The 16613-nt window shown below is 40.1% G+C and overlaps 1 protein-coding gene across 1 annotated transcript in view; it reads right to left on the bottom strand.

Moving 5' to 3' along the window:
• Positions 1–16613, bottom strand: part of PLA2G12B (phospholipase A2 group XIIB) — a 41615-nt gene that overhangs the window by 1369 nt on the left and 23633 nt on the right. The window contains exon 3 of the mRNA XM_049789229.1: positions 13264–13429. Coding sequence (XP_049645186.1) covers positions 13264–13429 — 166 coding nt within the window. The remainder of the gene's footprint in view (positions 1–13263; positions 13430–16613) is intronic.

Raw genomic sequence — 16613 nt, 5'->3', positions numbered from 1 at the left:
CTCACTATACTTTGAGGCCTACAGTGTTCTTGACAACCTCTACTTAAACCATTGCATTTTAAAAGATATATATTTGGGAGCCAGAGCAATAGAACAGCAATAAAGTGTTTGCCTTGCACGTGGTCAACACAGGACAGATCCTGGTTCAAATCTCAGCATCCCATGTGGTCCCCCAGCCTGCCAGGAGCGACTTCTGAATGAAGAGCCAGGAGTAACTCCTGAGCACCACCGGGTGTGACCCAAAAAATAAATAAAAGATATATCTTTAAGAGAAGCTTTTGTTTTTTTTTTTTAAGAGAAGCTCTAGTCCAACCCAAGAAACAAAATATACTTGAGGGTTCCCTCTCCTCCTTGTATAGGTTTCCAGACAAAACTGTGGTTAATAGTAATAAGAATTTCTCACATCACCATGCTCACTCTGTGTAAAATTACAATGGACCATTTTTGCCAAAATATTCCCTCAGCCACACAGTTATGCCTCTTTTAACTTTCCCTGTACAAGTGTGATGAGGGGCTGGGAAGGTGGCGCTAGAGGTAAGGTGTCTGCCTTGCAAGCGCTAGCCTAGGACGGACTGTGGTTCGATTCCCTGGCATCCCATGTGGTCCCCCCAAGCCAGGAGCGATTTCTGAGCTCATAACCAGGAGTGTCAAACGGGCTCAAATGGCCCAAAAACCAAAAAAAAAAAAAAAAAAAAAGTGTGATGAGTAGCCATTTCTTGAGGAAAAATATAATAATATTTTGGACTTGTTCGTCAACCATTCTAATAGGAAAAGAGATCCAACTGAAGGCTCTGAGATTGGAGATGAGAAGAGTGAGATATACTGATAGTGTGTCCCACTCTGATGAGAGTAACCCCCATGGTAATATGGAAGCCCCAAAAGGGGTGTCTGCCCCTCTGTAAATGTTCTCAGGAAAGTTTACCTCCCCTTTAAAGTTCTACAGTTATCATGAAAAAATGAAGTACATGTTTCACTATAACTGTTTTTTATGGGCCACGTATGATCACTTTTATATGAACTCATATTGACAGATCATAGGGACAGAGAGAATGAATGATGACAGGAACGAGGTCAAGGGCCATGAGATATAATAGTGGTGTGGAGTTTCTTTGTAAACTAAAAAAGGTGCTTTGGAATTAGATTGTATTAAACGAATGGTTCAAATATATAAAAAAAAAAAACTACTGAATCAAATACCTTAAATGGTGAAATCAACACTTTTAAGTTGGTTCTTTGAAAAGAACAATAAAATTGACACATTTTAGCTAGACTGGTCAAGAAAAAAATGAAAGAAAGGCCTAGAGTAATGGCTCAGCAGAAAGGGTATTTGTCTTGTACATGGCTGACCTAGTTTTGACCTTGGCATCCCATAGGGTTCCCTGAGCACCACTAAAAATGACCCCTGATCACAGAGCCAGGACTAACCCTTGAACATCACCAGATCTGACCCAAAAGCAACAACAACAAAGAAAATTCAAGTGGCTAAATTCAGGGATGAATGCAGGCCATCATTACTGATTTTAAAAAAATTATAAACAGAACAACTACATGTCAAAGACTATACAACTCAGAGCTGGAGAGATAGTGGTAGGGCATTTGCCTTGGATGCAGCCAACCCAGGACAGACCCAGGTTCGATTCCCGGTGTCCCATATGGTCTCTTGAGCCTGCCTGAAGCAATTTCTGAGTGCAGAGCCAGAAGTAACCCCTAAGCACTGCCGTGTGTGGTCCAAAAACAACAACAAAAAAATTATACAACTCATTTTGAAAGAATAAAATCTTTTTTTTTTTTTTTTTTTTTTTTTGGTTTTTGGGCCACACCCTGTGACGCTCAGGGGTTACTCCTGGCTATGCGCTCAGAAGTTGCTCCTGGCTTCTTGGGGGACCATATGGGACGCTGGGGGATTGAACCGTGGTCCGTCCTAGGCTAGCGCAGGCAAGGCAGGTACCTTACCTCCAGCGCCACCGCCCGGCCCCGAAAGAATAAAATCTTACAAAAATCATAAACATCACATATATGTTAACCATTTATGATTACTTAATCATGATATAGCAAAAAATCATAAACTACTTAAAATGACTCAAGCAGGCACAGAAAATATAAATAGATTCTAGAGAATACAAATAGTTACTCATTCAAGCTTAAACTTGGAAATTATAATTTTATAATTATTAAAATTCAATTCTGCTAGAATTCAATTGGTCACTTTTACCAAACATTTAAAAAAAGAATGACTAGTTCTTTCCAAACAACTTCCAAAATTTTGGATATGAAAGATCATTTTTCAGTTCATTTGATGAGTTCAGTACTCTGATATCACACACACAAAACAAGTAGGAACCATAGTCTCAACAAAATACTAGAAAACAGAACTCAACAGAATAGTAAAGAGATTATCTCATGAACAACAGGATTTATTCTAAGTCTACAAGTTGGTCTATTATTTTAAAAATTATTTAATACACTATGCCAGTAGAAGAAAAGACAAAAATTAAAAGATTAACTTGGGGCCGGGCGGTGGCGCTGGAGGTAAGGTGCCTGCCTTGCCTGCGCTAGCCTAGGACGGACCGCGGTTCGATCCCCCGGCGTCCCATATGGTCCCCCAAGAAGCCAGGAGCAACTTCTGAGCGCATAGCCAGGAGTAACCCCTGAGCGTCACAGGGTGTGGCCCAAAAACCAAAAAAAAAAAAAAAAAAGATTAACTCGTGGGACTGGAGTGATAGCATGGAGGTAAGGTGTTTGCCTTTCATGTAGAAGGTCATTGGTTCAAATCCCAGCATCCTATATGGTCCCCCATGCCTGCCAGGAATGATTTCTGAGTGTGGAGCCAGGAGTAACCCCTGAGCACTGCCGGGTGTGACCCAAAAATCAAAAAAAAAAAAAAAAAAAAAAGATTAACTCGTGGTGATGCAAGAAAAAGCCAACACTTTTTCATAATTAAAAACACACAAAGGTGGGGCCAGCAAGGTGGCGCTAGAGGTAAGGTGTCTGCCTTGCAAGCGCTAGCCAAGGAAGGACCGCGGTTTGATCCCTCCCCCTGCCCCCCATGTCCCCCAATGGTCCCCATGGTCCCCCAAGCCAGGGGCAATTTCTGAGCGCTTAGCCAGGAGTAACCCCTGAGCATCAAACTGGTGTGGCCCAAAAACCAAACACACACACACACACACACACACACACACACACACACACACACACACAAAGGTGAAATAGAAGAGTATTCCAATAATTATCTAAAATCCATTTCAGGCATATCTGAACAAACCTATCACTATTGAATAAATCAAAATGATAATCAAAAAAGTCTTTCCCAAAATAAAAACCCAGGCCAAGATGGATTCACTACTGAATTTTTTTTAACTTTTTAAAAGGACCTATTGCCAATTCTTTTTAAGCTCTTCCTGAAAATTGAAGAAACAGAAATATTCCCAAATAGTTTTTATGAAGCTAATATTACCCTGATACCAAAAGCATACCCAGATATCAAAAGAGATGCCACAAAAAAGAGAACTACAGACCAATAGCCTTGATGAACACAATTGCAAAGATCTTCAACAAAATCCTAGCAAACAGGATCCAAAGTCTAATCAAGAAGTAGAATTAGGGGCCGGAGAGATAGCATGGAGGTAAAGCATTTGTGTTGCATGCAGAAGGTCGGTGGTTCAAATCCCGGCATCCCATATGGTCCCCCGAGACTGTCAGGAGCAATTTCTGAGCGTAGAGCCAAGAGTAACCCCTGAGTGCTGCCAGGTGTGACCCAAAAACCAAAAAAAAAAAGTAGAATTAATTTCAGAGATGCAAGTCAATCAATGTAATATACCATATCAATAAAAACATATGATCATGGGGCTGAAGTGGTGGCTCAAGAAGTAGGGCATTTGCCTTGCTATGTGCTATCATGCTATCCTAGGATGTACCTAGGATGTACTGCAGTTTGATCCCCTGGCATCCCATATTGTCCCCCAAGCAGGAGTGATTTCTGAGCATAGCCAGGAGTAATCCCTGAGCATCACCAGGTGTGGCCCAAAACCAACCAAACAAAAATGATCATATCAATAGAATCAGAGAAAGCATTTGATACGGTCCAACACCCATTCATGATAAAAACCAAACAATATGGGAATGGAAGGAACTTTTCTCAATATAGTCAATACCTTTACCTCAAGCCCATGGCAAATATTTATACTCAAAAGGGAAAAACGAAAAGCCTTTCCTCTAAAATTTGGCATGACAAGGCTGCTTCCTCTCTCCACTCCTATTCAACATAGTACTTGCCATAGCAATTAGGAAAGAAAAGAATATCAAAGGAATTCAGATAAAAAAGGAAGAAGTCAAGTTCTCACTGTTTGCAAATGACATGATGCTATAGTTAAAAATGCTAGTCACTAAAAGCTAAAAATACCAAACACTCGTCTCACTGAGTTCAAATGTCACACTTCTCTGCCTCTTGCAAGATTGCAAACATAGCTACTCAAAAAAAAAATGCTAAAGTCTCTACCAAAAGGCTTCTAGAAACAGTAGATTTATATAGAAAAGTGGCAAGCTACAAAATTAACATACAAAATTTAATGGCCTTTTTATAAACAATTAATGATAGAGAACTAGACATTAAAAATCAATACCTTGGGGCCAGAGCGATAGCACAGCGATTGGACTTTTGCCTTGCATGTGGCTGACCCAGGAAGGACCTGAGTTTGATCCCTGGCATCCCATATGGTCCCCCAAGCCATACTCCTGAGCACCATGTCAGGAGTAACCCCTGGTGTGGCCCCAAAACAAAACAAAACAAAAATCAATCACATTCACAATAGTACCATAGAAACTAAAATACCTTGGAGTCAACTAAAGAGGTGAAGGACCTATAGAAAGAAAACTATAAAACACTGCTTCAAGAAATAAAAGAGGACACAAGGAAATAGAGGCCTATACTCTGCTCATGGATTAGAAGAATCAACATTATTAAAATGGCAATAGTCCCCAAAGGTTTAATGAAATTCCTCTAAGGATATCCATGATATTCTTCGAAGAAGTGGATCAAGTACTCCTAAAATTTATTTAGAAGAACAAACACCCCCGAATAGCTAAAGCAATCCTTTGGGGAAAGAAATGGGAGGCATCACTTTTCCCAACTTTAAATTGTATTACAAAGCAATAGTTGTTAAAAAAAAAAAAAAAAAACAGCACAGTACTGAAATAAAGATCCACAGATCAATGAAATAGACTTGAATATTCAGAGAATGACCCCAAGACATACAATCAATTAATCTTTGATAAAGGGGCAAGAAATGCAAAATGGAACAAGAAAAATCTCTTCAATAAGTGTCGGGACAACTGGTCAACCACATGCTAAAAAGTGAACTCAGACCTCTAACACCATGCACAAAGGTCAAATCAAAATAGATTAAAGACCTTGATATCAGACCTAAAACTATAAGGTATATAGAAGAACACATAGGTAAAACACTCCATAACATTGAGATTAAAGGCATTTTCAAAGAGAAAACATCACTGTCCAAAGAAGTGGAAGCAGAGATAAACAAATGGAATTACACTAAATTGAGAACCTTCTGCATCTCAAAGGAAACAAAGAAAACAGTACAAAGGACACCATAGAATGGGAGAAACTATTCACCCAAAACCCATCATATAAGGGGCTAATATCCAAGAAATACAAGATACTTAGAGAACTTAACACAACACACACGCGCACACACACACACACACACACACATACACAAAATGTAACCTCATCAAAAAATGGGAAAAAGAAATGAACAGATGTTTCCTCACAGAAGAAATGCAGATGGCCAAAGGCATGTGAAAAAAGTTTCATATCACTAATCATCAGGGAGATTCAAATAAAAACAATGAGGTATCATCTCATGCCACAGAAACTGGCACACATCACAAAGAACAAAAACAAAGATGCAGGGAGAAAGGAATTCTCATTCACTGCTGGTGGGAATGCTAGCTAGTTCAACCTTTCTGAAAAACAATATGGATATTCCTAAAAAAGCTGGAAATTGAGCTCCCATATAATCCAGTAATAATACTCCTAGGAACACAAAAACACAATACAAAAATGCCCTCTGCACTCTTATGTTTATTACAACACTATTTACAAAAGCCAGAATCTGGAAACAACCCAGGTTTCCAATAACAGATGAGTGGCTAAAGAAACTGATACATTTACACAATGGAATACTATGCAGCTATTAGAAAAAATGAAGTAATAAAATTTGCCTATACATGGATGGACATGAAGAATATTATGCTGAGTGAAATGAGGCAGAGTGAGAGGAATAGAGATAGAATAGTCTCACTCGGAGCCATTTTTTAGACTCCACAAGACAATGTCACAGGCTGAAGCTGTGTTCCAGATTTTATCCCTCTCCAGTCCATTTCAAAAGACTTAAAGGGACATGTATATCTCCTTCAAATATTTCTTTAGATGTATTTCCTTAATAGGTATGATTTTTATTGTCTATATTCTTATGTAGCAGCAGTTTTCCCCAGTCTTTTTGGGGGGATCTATTTAGTAGAAAATCCTAGTAGATAAATCCCTCTTGTGCTCCGAGTTCATGTTAGAACCAGGATATTGGGATTCTTTGGCTTGTTATTTTTACTTCCATATGCACGAGTAGTCCCATGTGACATTGTTCCTTTTTGCATAGGCACATTAAAATGGGGAAACCTTATGTGTGGAAACAAGTTCTTATCTAATAGGGAAGGAACGCATAAATTCTATATTGTAGTAGGGCTTTAAACCCTGAACATTTCTCATAGTGACTAGGCTTAGGTTCCAGAAGATCAGACATTGACCATTCACCCCTGAACCTTAGATTACATCTATGGAACCAACATGATTTTCTACACCAGCATCAGGAATTGGTCTTCTAAAAATGCTATCCTGACATCAATTTGCTCCAGAATGGGTACGACACCCTGACAACTTGGTAACAGCTTGGTAACAACTTGGTAACAGCAACAACTTGCTTTCGGGGCAAAGTTCCATGCATTGCCACCTAACGGTTAGATGAAAGCAGAAGACACTCTGTTGTCACCCTGACTTTTTGACATAAGAGCTGTACAAAAATCAGGATCTCTACAGAAACCTGGCTGCAACAATCATGATTGTGAAGAATTTTTACTGGGACCACAGAGAAAGATTTTGGGTTTAGATAACTTAGTATGCCTGGGGCCTGTAGATAGTCTTATGTCAGGAAGCTTTTAGGCCAAAGATTTTTCCTTTCTATTTTCTCCATATTTTGCTGTGTCTTTGTAAACAAACAAACAGCAAAAACAAAACAAAAAAATCCTGCCACACACACCTTTTTATTTCATTGGGTTTTTAAAACTTTTATCTTATAAATTAGGGCTTTTTCATAGAATCTTGGGACATGGATAACTTTATTTTACCACATATTCACACATTTTTTTTTTTTTTATAAAACTAAGAAGAAAGGATCAAAAAAAGCCAAGTGGTCTCAGATGCATTGGTGGGAAAATAAATAACCACAGAACTAAATATCCAAGCCAAAGTCAGTGATAATAGAATCAAGGAACCTAAACTTTAACAATATAAACTTAAAGGGAGCTGTTATACTGGCAGGCTAGAGGGCAAAGGGTAGTGGTATAGGATGTACTCTGGGGCCATTGATGGAGAGAGGTTGAGGTGGTGAGAAGGTGGTGAGAAGGGCCCTGACTCATTGTGTAACTCAAATTCAACTATGAAGTATTCTGTTGATCACAATTGTTTCAATAAAATAAAAAATTTTACAGGGCCTGGAGAAATAGCACAGCGGCATTTACCTTGCAAGCAGCCGATCCAGGACCTAAGGTGATTGGTTCGAATCCTGGTGTCCCATATGGTCCCCTGTGCCTGCCAGGAGCTATTTCTGAGCAGACAGCCAGGAGTAACCCCTGAGCACCGCCGGGTGTGGCCCAAAAACCAAAGAAAATAAATAAATAAATAAAATAAAATTTTTTACAAAAGAATAGGATGGACGGGAGTGTAGCACAGCTGTAGGGCATTTGTCTTGCACATGGCCAATCCAGGACAGACCTGGTTCAGTTTCTGGAGTCCCATATGATCCTCCTAGCCCAGAGTGATTTCTGAGCGCATAGCCAGGAATAACTCCTGAGCATCATCAGGTGTATTTCCCCCGCCCAAAATAAAGACAGTATGTCAGTAATATCCAGAGACAATAGAGCTGAATGCTGGGAGGACCAGCTCATGACATGAAGCTTGCCACAAAAAGCAGTGAGTGCAGCTAGAGTACTAACCACAGTGACAAATGTTGTCATACACATGCAAAATTACTTTTTTCTTTTATCTTTTCTGAGTTAATTAGCACAAGTACCCTTAATTACATCAACCCTGACCCTCAGATGATTTATGTTAAAGTCTGGCTAATATAAGTAGCGGGAAGCAGCAGAAAAGAAGCTTAGTTGTCTCAGTAAGATCCAAGAAGCTGCTCAACAGTACTGGCCAAAAAAAAGCACTTTTTACCCTGATTTCTTGTGTGAAACTGCAGGCTGTGACCTCCACAGAATCATCCCCAGAGAGTGATAGTCAGGGAGGGAGGCAGAATGCCTGTCTGAGAAATAGACAGGGGAGGTGGGTGGGAGAAGAAAATGGAGGGGACATTTGAGTAGTGGATAGATCACATGGGTGAAAGTAGTGTACATGTTATGACTAATCGTATAAAATTTTTTTGCAAACAGTGATTAAGGAGCCGGAGATATAGCATGGAGGTAAGGCATTTGCCTTGCATGCAGAAGGATGGTGGTTCAAATCCTGGCATCCCATATGGTCCCTGAGTCTGCCAGGAGCGATTTCTGAGTGTAGAGCCAGGTGTAACCCCTGAGTGCTGCTGGTGTGACCCAAAAACAAAAACAAAAACAACAAAAAAAAGAAACAAAAAGCAACAACAAAAAACATGGTGATTAAAAGTTAAAAGATATGGGGGCCGGGCGGTGGCGCTGAAGGTAAGGTGCCTGCCTTGCCTGCGCTAGCCTAGGACGGACCGCAGTTCGATCCCCCGGTGTCCCATATGGTCCCCCAAGAAGCCAGGAGCAACTTCTGAGCTCATAGCCAGGAGTAACCCCTGAGCGTCACAGGGTGTGGCCCAAAAAAAAAAAAAAAAAAGTTAAAAGATATTTAATCTTAACCCTAGCTCTAGGCCATGCCCTAAGCCTAAACATAACCCTAATCCAAACCTAATACTAACAACAACCCTAATACTCAAAACCTAACCCTAACCCTAAACATAAAACTATCTGTAACCCTAAACCTAACTGTAACCCTAACACTAACAACATCCATAACCCTGACATTAACACCCTAACTGTTACCCAACACTAAACTTAACCATAACACTAAATCTAAGTCAAACAAACCCTAATCCTTTAAACCCTTTAAACTTTAACCCAAAACCTAATCCTAACCCTAACCCTAACCCCTAACTCTAATCCTAACCCTAACCCAAACCCTAACAAAAAAATAACATTCATCTGAAAAGTACCACAGTGAGCAACCATGTTTGTGGTAAAAGGCTGAAAGCTTTCCTTCAAGATCAGGAACAAGGTATTCATGCTTGTTTCTGTCACTTCCTCAACATTTCACAGGACATTTTAGCTTGGGACAATTAGGCAAGGAAAAGATACGTTATTCAACTGAAAAAGTAAGATTATATACGAGAAAACCCAGATAAATAGAAAAGCCTACATAAGCCACTAAAATAATCTCTTAAACTGAACAAACAAGTTCAGCAAGTCTAGAGGACAAAAACTCAACATGGAAGACTTTGGAAAAGTATTGAATTGAATAATTGAATCATTTCCCTTCCCTCAAATTCAGTTTGAATGTGATGAAGTAAATGCGAGGCGAAGCACAGAAAGAGAGACATGCTGGAGGAGAATAGGGGCAAGAAAGGATTTTTCAGGCTTATTTTGAAGAATGGGAAAAATAGGGGAGGATTTTTTAAAACAATAACAAGTAGACACTGATAAGGTGATAAAGATCAAAATCACAGTGGCAGTTTTGGGGTGGAGTCAGGACATGCCTCAGCTATATCAAGAGGGAAAAAGAAGAGGAATGTTGACTGGTAAATAAAATAAAGTAAAATTAAACATTTAAAGATCAATATGTCGGGGCCGGCAAGGTGGCGCTAGAGGTAAGGTGTCTGCCTTGCAAGCACTAGCCAATTTCTGAGTGTTTAGCCAAGAGTAACCCCTGAGCATCAAAGGGGTGTGGGCCGAAAAAATAAAAGATCAATATGTCAAAATCAATTGCAATTTTCTGTTAGTAACAAATTCTCTGAAAGTGAAATTGACAAATCATTTCCATTCACAATACTTGCAAATAACTTCTATATATGCAGTATAAGACTTCTATTCTGAAAAAAAAAAGACTTCTATTCTGAAAATTAGAATCTGTTTGGAAGAGACTAAAAACTTACATAAATAGACATTTATGACCATTCACCAGAAAATGTAATTTTATTAAGATGTCAAGTGTCCTCAACTTGTTGTAGCAAAAATTCTATGAGGATCCCAACTGCCTTTCTTTTTTTTTTTTTTTTTTTTTTTTTTTTGGTTTTTGGGCCACACCCGTTTGACGCTCAGGGGTTACTCCTGGCTATGTGCTCAGAAGTCGCCCCTGGCTTGGGGGGACCATATGGGACGCCGGGGGATCGAACCGCGGTCCTTCCTTGGCTAGCGCTTGCAAGGCAGACACCTTACCTCCAGCGCCACCTACCCGGCCCCCAACTGCCTTTCTTGAAGATATTGATGAACTGAATCTAAAATCTAAATAGAAATGTAAAAGATCTAGATTAACAAAAATAACAAAGTTTGGGGCCAGCAAGGTGGCGCTAAAGGTAAGGTGTCTGCCTTGCAAGCGCTAGCCAAGGAAGGACCGCAGTTCAATCCCCTGGCGTCCCATATGGTCCCACCAAGCCAGGGGCGATTTCTGAGCGCTTAGCCAGGAGTAAACCCTGAGCATCAAATGGGAGTGGCCAAAAAAAAAAAAAAACCCACAAAAATAAAAAAACAAATAAATAAAATAACAAAGTTGAAGGACATTCCCCAATTGAAGACTTACTAAAAAAAATTCTAGCAATTCAGATCAATACTCTTGAAGTAAATTCTGCTTTCAATAGATTCTTCATAAGATGCAAAGACAATTTGATGTTTTTTTTTTTCAATAAATGGTGTTGAATATTTATATATCTGGACAGAAAAGAAGAAAAGTGGAACTCTTTCTTATACCCTTTACAAAAATTAACCAAAAAAATGTATAATATACTTTCACATGTAACACAGGAATAGAACTTGGGTTAGCTGTTGTGCTGTTGCTCTGGCTCCCTGTTTCAGAAACTTGCCTGTCATTCCAATCAGAGAAGTTTATGGAAGGACTTCCACAGGTAAAAATGACCAGATTCAGATAGTATTAAAAATCTATTTGGTCCTTAAGGGGAGAATATATTAGATGGGACTTAGAGATTTCATTAATTTTCAGAAGGCAGGCAAGTGGCATAGCAAAAAGATATTTTAGGGGCCAGAGTGATAGCACTTATGTGCAAGGCATTTGCCCATTTGCCTTGCACATAGCTGACCCAAGTTCAATTCCCATCATCCCATGGTACCCCAATCAAAGCCAGGAGTAACTCCTGACACTGCCAAGTGTAGCCAAAAAAGCATCGTTTTAAAAATTAAAAGTATTTAAGAAAATGAGTCAACAGGATACTGTTTGGAGTAACTTGATCTCACATGGTATGTCTCTCCTTGTGAGCACATATAGGCTAAAACCCCTCTCTGAGCCTAAGGAATTATTCATGCTTTCTGGCCTCCACACATTCACTCTAGCACCACTTCTGAACCTAGGAAAAAGATTCCACGATTCTTTTTTTTTTGGGGGGGGGGAGGGGGTGGTGTCACACCTGGCATCGCTCAGGGGTTACTCCTGGCTCTATGCTCAGAAATCGCTCCTGGCAGGCACAGGGGACCATATGGGATGCAGAGATTCGAACCGATGACCTTCTGCATGAAAGGCAAACGCCTAACCTCCATGCTATCTCTGTGACCCTCCACAATTCTTTTAACTGCTTCCTTTCTCAGTCACCTGAGGCCAGCTCTCTATCAGCCTGAATTTTCAACTTTCACTGTCTAAAAAGCCATATGCTCATCCCTAGATGCAATGGATGCAATGTCCTAGCTGCAGAAATGGAAGCATTCAGACTTGTCCAAGGTGGATAAAGAAAAAGGGCTGTTAACTCAGAACTGGAATATGCAGACACAGCAGTTGTTTCACCATACCATCCTCAAGTATATATATATATATATATATACATATACATATATATGTATATATACACATACACACACACACATATATATATATATATATATATATATATACATGAAGACCTACACCAACACAAATAGATTTTATAAAATTTTCCCCTGACTGAGAATAAAAAATTTTTAAGGGCTTAAAGCAAATCAAGGGCCTTTACACAGAGCCACGCTGGATCTGGAAAATCATTCAATCATGGAATGGCCACCTAAAGCCAACTGGGCAACTCTTTGTCCAGCCTAAAAGAGCAGATTTTTCTACCTGTGGGAAGGCTTTAGCACAACCCAGCCAATCCAGGAAAGATGCCAGAAGCTCCTGAGCAAAACAGCAAGAATTTTCATGAAAAATTGAATTCAACTTTCTTCATTCTTTCCCCCTTTTTTTGGAGGGATGAAGTGGGGGGGACCACAACCAGCAGTGCTTAGGGGCTACTCAGAGTTCTGTTCTCTGAAGTTTCTTCCTGTGGTGCTTGGGGGACCATACACAGGACTGGGATCAGGCTGGGTTGGTTACATACAAGAGAAAGGCCTGTTACCCTTACTAACTCTCCTGCTCTTCTTCAATCTTTCCTGTACTCATCAGTTTTGTAAGGCAAGTTCAGTGAGTTCTAGTGGTCTCTTTGAGAGAAGGGGTTTGGGCTACATTTTTCTGTGAAAACTGGAGCAAAATGCAATCTTTACAAGGCAATATCTTTAAGATTTCTATTTTTGAAAATGACACAATAGCACAGTAGATAAGGAACTGGCCTTGCATGTTCTCGACCTCAATTCAATCCCCGGCATCCCCTATGGCCCCTTGATCCTGCCAGGAGTTATTCCTGAGTGCAGAGCCAGGAGTAAGGCCTGAGCATTGCCGGGTGTGGTCCCCCTTCCCAAAAGCAGTCCCAAAAATAAAAAAATCCCTACCTTCCACGTTGGAAACAAAGCCCAGGCTCCGCTTAAGGTCAGAGCAGATGGAGTGAAGACACCAGCGGAATTTTGCATCGCAGCGATACTTGTTGGCACCACAAATGTCATAACAGACATCGAGCTGGTTGCAGCACTTGGTCATTGCTGGAATGCCCAGGGTCATCTGGGGAAAGTGAAGGGAAAAGATGCCATAAAGAAAGGATTGTTAATCCTAGGCAGCCTGTCCCCCTGAGTATGAACTAGCCAGGTCTCATATTTTTGCCACGGATTCAGATTGATTCACAAACAATGATGACTCAACAGAATACTTAGTTTTCTGCAAGTTTAATCATTCTAGGATACTATTTTTCAAGTCTACTCTAGTTATTAGTGTAATAACTCTGGATGACCCTTGATTTTTCTCCTCTTTCTTTTGGGGAAATTTTAATTTATTTTTATTTTGGGGTCACACCCAGATAAGCTCAGGTGTAGCATTAAATAATTAATGATGGTGCTGGATGGAGGTGGATGGATCTTTCTCTGCCACCCCAGGCCACATGGCTCTGCAACCCCCATTCAGCTATCGGGTCCCAGGTTTAGGTGAATGGTGGAATCAGACTCATCCAGAGATAGGCATCAGGAAGCATCATCTTTATTCATGCCCTATCCACCACATGTGTGTGGCCTATATCATAACCTTTCAAGCACAGCCATTCTTTGCTAGCTCTGCATCTTAACTCCTTTCAGCCATCTTCCCTTTGACCTCCATGCTGGTCAAAGACCAAAAGGGCAAAGACCCAAAAAGGCCAGACCCCTGGGTCAAAGGCTTTATCTACCTTTTCCAAGACCCCTCCCAGGAATGGGTGGGGTCTTGCAGGTAAAGTCAAGTTACCTAGGGAGAAAGGGTGGGGGATGAGGCTTCACTCAGGAATAACTCCTGAAAGTACTCAAGGCACAATATGAGGTGCCAGGGGTCAAATTGGGTTTAACCTGTGCAAAGTAAACACCATGCTCACTCACTATACTATCTCTCTGGCCTCTTAAAGATTTTGAAAGAAGGTTGAGGGTAAATTATTTGAGGTGGGTGTATATTTTGAATGTAAAATAAGTAAATTATATGTGAGCATATATCAATTTGTTTAATCTTTTCAGGCTTAGTAGGGAAATTGGATGGATGGATGGATGGACGGACAGATGGATGGATGGATGTCTACATTTTATCTAGTGAGAAGGGAAGGTAATTTTGAAATTCCTTCTAACTAATCAAGTCAAGGCCTCCAAAGTAACTTGATTTTATAAAGACTTTTAAAGAAGGAAGGAACATGAAATTGGTAATTAAGAGAGGTCTATGGTATATAAAATATGTTGAAATAATGTAAGTTTGTCAGAAGACCATCTTAGAATCTTTTACATTTTTCTGATTATTTGGTCTTGGTTGGAAATTGTGAAAATTTGGTTTCAGTAATGGATAAGAACTAAACAATAAATATAGCCATACAGATTTGAGTTTTCTTACATGTTCGCTTACTTGAACTTTGTTCTAAGGCCACCTAAAACAGAATATGAGTAGTTTAAAATAGCATTAGAAGGAAAATTCTAGAAAGGAGTAGGGGAAGGAAAAAAGGGGAAGTGGAAGAAACAGAGGAAGGGATAAAAGAAGGAGAATAAAAAGGAGGAGGAGAATAAAGAAAATAAAAGAGAGTAGGAGGAAGATACATTATTGCACCACAAATAATATAATTCATCAGCCAAAGCAAAAGGCTGGGCTCTGCAATTCTGGGTTAAATCCTCATCAACTAATTCTTGAAGTAAAGTCTTTTGTATCCCTCACCATAAAACTAATACTATGGGACTGGAATGATAGCACAGTGGTAGGGCATTTGCCTTGCCTTGCGGATGACCCGGGACAGACCTTGATTTGATCTTCAGCATCCCATATGGTCCCCCGAGCCTGCCAGGAATAACCCCTGAGTGTCGCTGTACTGGGTATGGTCCAAAAATAAACAACAACAACAACAACAACAAATCCTAAACCTAAAACTATATCATAAAAAAAGTAACTAGAATTAGATGAGCCAAGAAGCTATTTCTTACTCAATTCAACCAGATAGGAAATTCTTTTTTTTTTTTTGAATTTTGGGCCACACCCGGCATTGCTCAGGGGTTACTCCTGGCTGTCTGCTCAGAAATAGCTCCTGGCAGGCACGGGACACCGGGATTCGAACCAACCACCTTTGGTCCTGGATTGGCTGCTTGCAAGGCAAACGCCGCTGTGCTATCTCTCCGGGCCCCAGATTGGAAATTCTTGAACTAGTTCTAAATAATATTTAAGCCTGCAAACAAAAGAACATTATTCCCAAAAGAAAGAAAATATATTAGTCAGAAACATATGGTTTTTTTTTACGTATGGTTTTTCTAACATGAATGTATTATGAAAAATTATCTTTCTTCTTTGTTCAAGCACATTATTGATTATTTGGACAAGGTTGGAAGTACAGTGGTGAAGGGATACTTTCCCATGAGGCATCATAGACACATATATTGGGGGTGCTCTAAGCAGTCTCAGGGGCTCAATGGCAACTCAGCAATTCTTGGCCAACCAGATGGAAAGGTCAGTGCTAGGCCAGCCTTAGGACACCGCCAAGACCCAGCAATGGTGGGACCAGAAACCACTCTGGTAATGTCAGGAGTCAAACCAGGTCCTTCTTCATGGGATGTTTGTACCCCAACCCCAGAGCTATGCATCCCCTAGGTATATATGCATATGTTTTAGTAAGTTATATATATAAATATATGTATGCATATGTACACATTTATTTGGTTTGGTGTCATACCCAGTGGTGCTCAGGGGCTACTCCTAGAGTATTGCTCAGGAGACCGTATGGTGCAAGATATCAGCCTTGGATCTCTCACAAAACAGGTGTTAGTCCTTTGAACTAGTTTTCGAGGCTATTTATTATTAATATAAAGGCTAGCCAATAGACAAGTTTCCTCTTCCAATGAAACTGTTAGGGCAAGTTTCAGACAAATGAAGAGAGCCTTGTTTTGAGGAAAAGAGTCTTTTCCCAAGGTGCAAAATGGGGGCCAAAGAGAAAACCCAAAGAGATAAAATACTTGCTTTGAATGTGGGAGGAGTCTTGGGTTGAATCCCCCCAACCTCATCATCTCCCAAGCACAGTCAAGAGTGAACCTTAGCACTAAGCTGAAATAGCCGATCAAAATTCTCTATCCCTCTCTCTCTTCCTCTCTCTCTTTCTCTCTCATTTTCTTTCTCTTTCTCTTTCTCTTTCTCTCTCTCTCTCTCTCTCTCTCTCTCTCACACACACACACACACACACACACACACACACATACACACACACACATAC

Source organism: Suncus etruscus, chromosome 15, assembly GCF_024139225.1.
Source record: "Suncus etruscus isolate mSunEtr1 chromosome 15, mSunEtr1.pri.cur, whole genome shotgun sequence".
Classification (NCBI taxonomy): domain Eukaryota; kingdom Metazoa; phylum Chordata; class Mammalia; order Eulipotyphla; family Soricidae; genus Suncus; species Suncus etruscus.
This window is presented reverse-complemented; position numbering and strand designations above follow the sequence as displayed.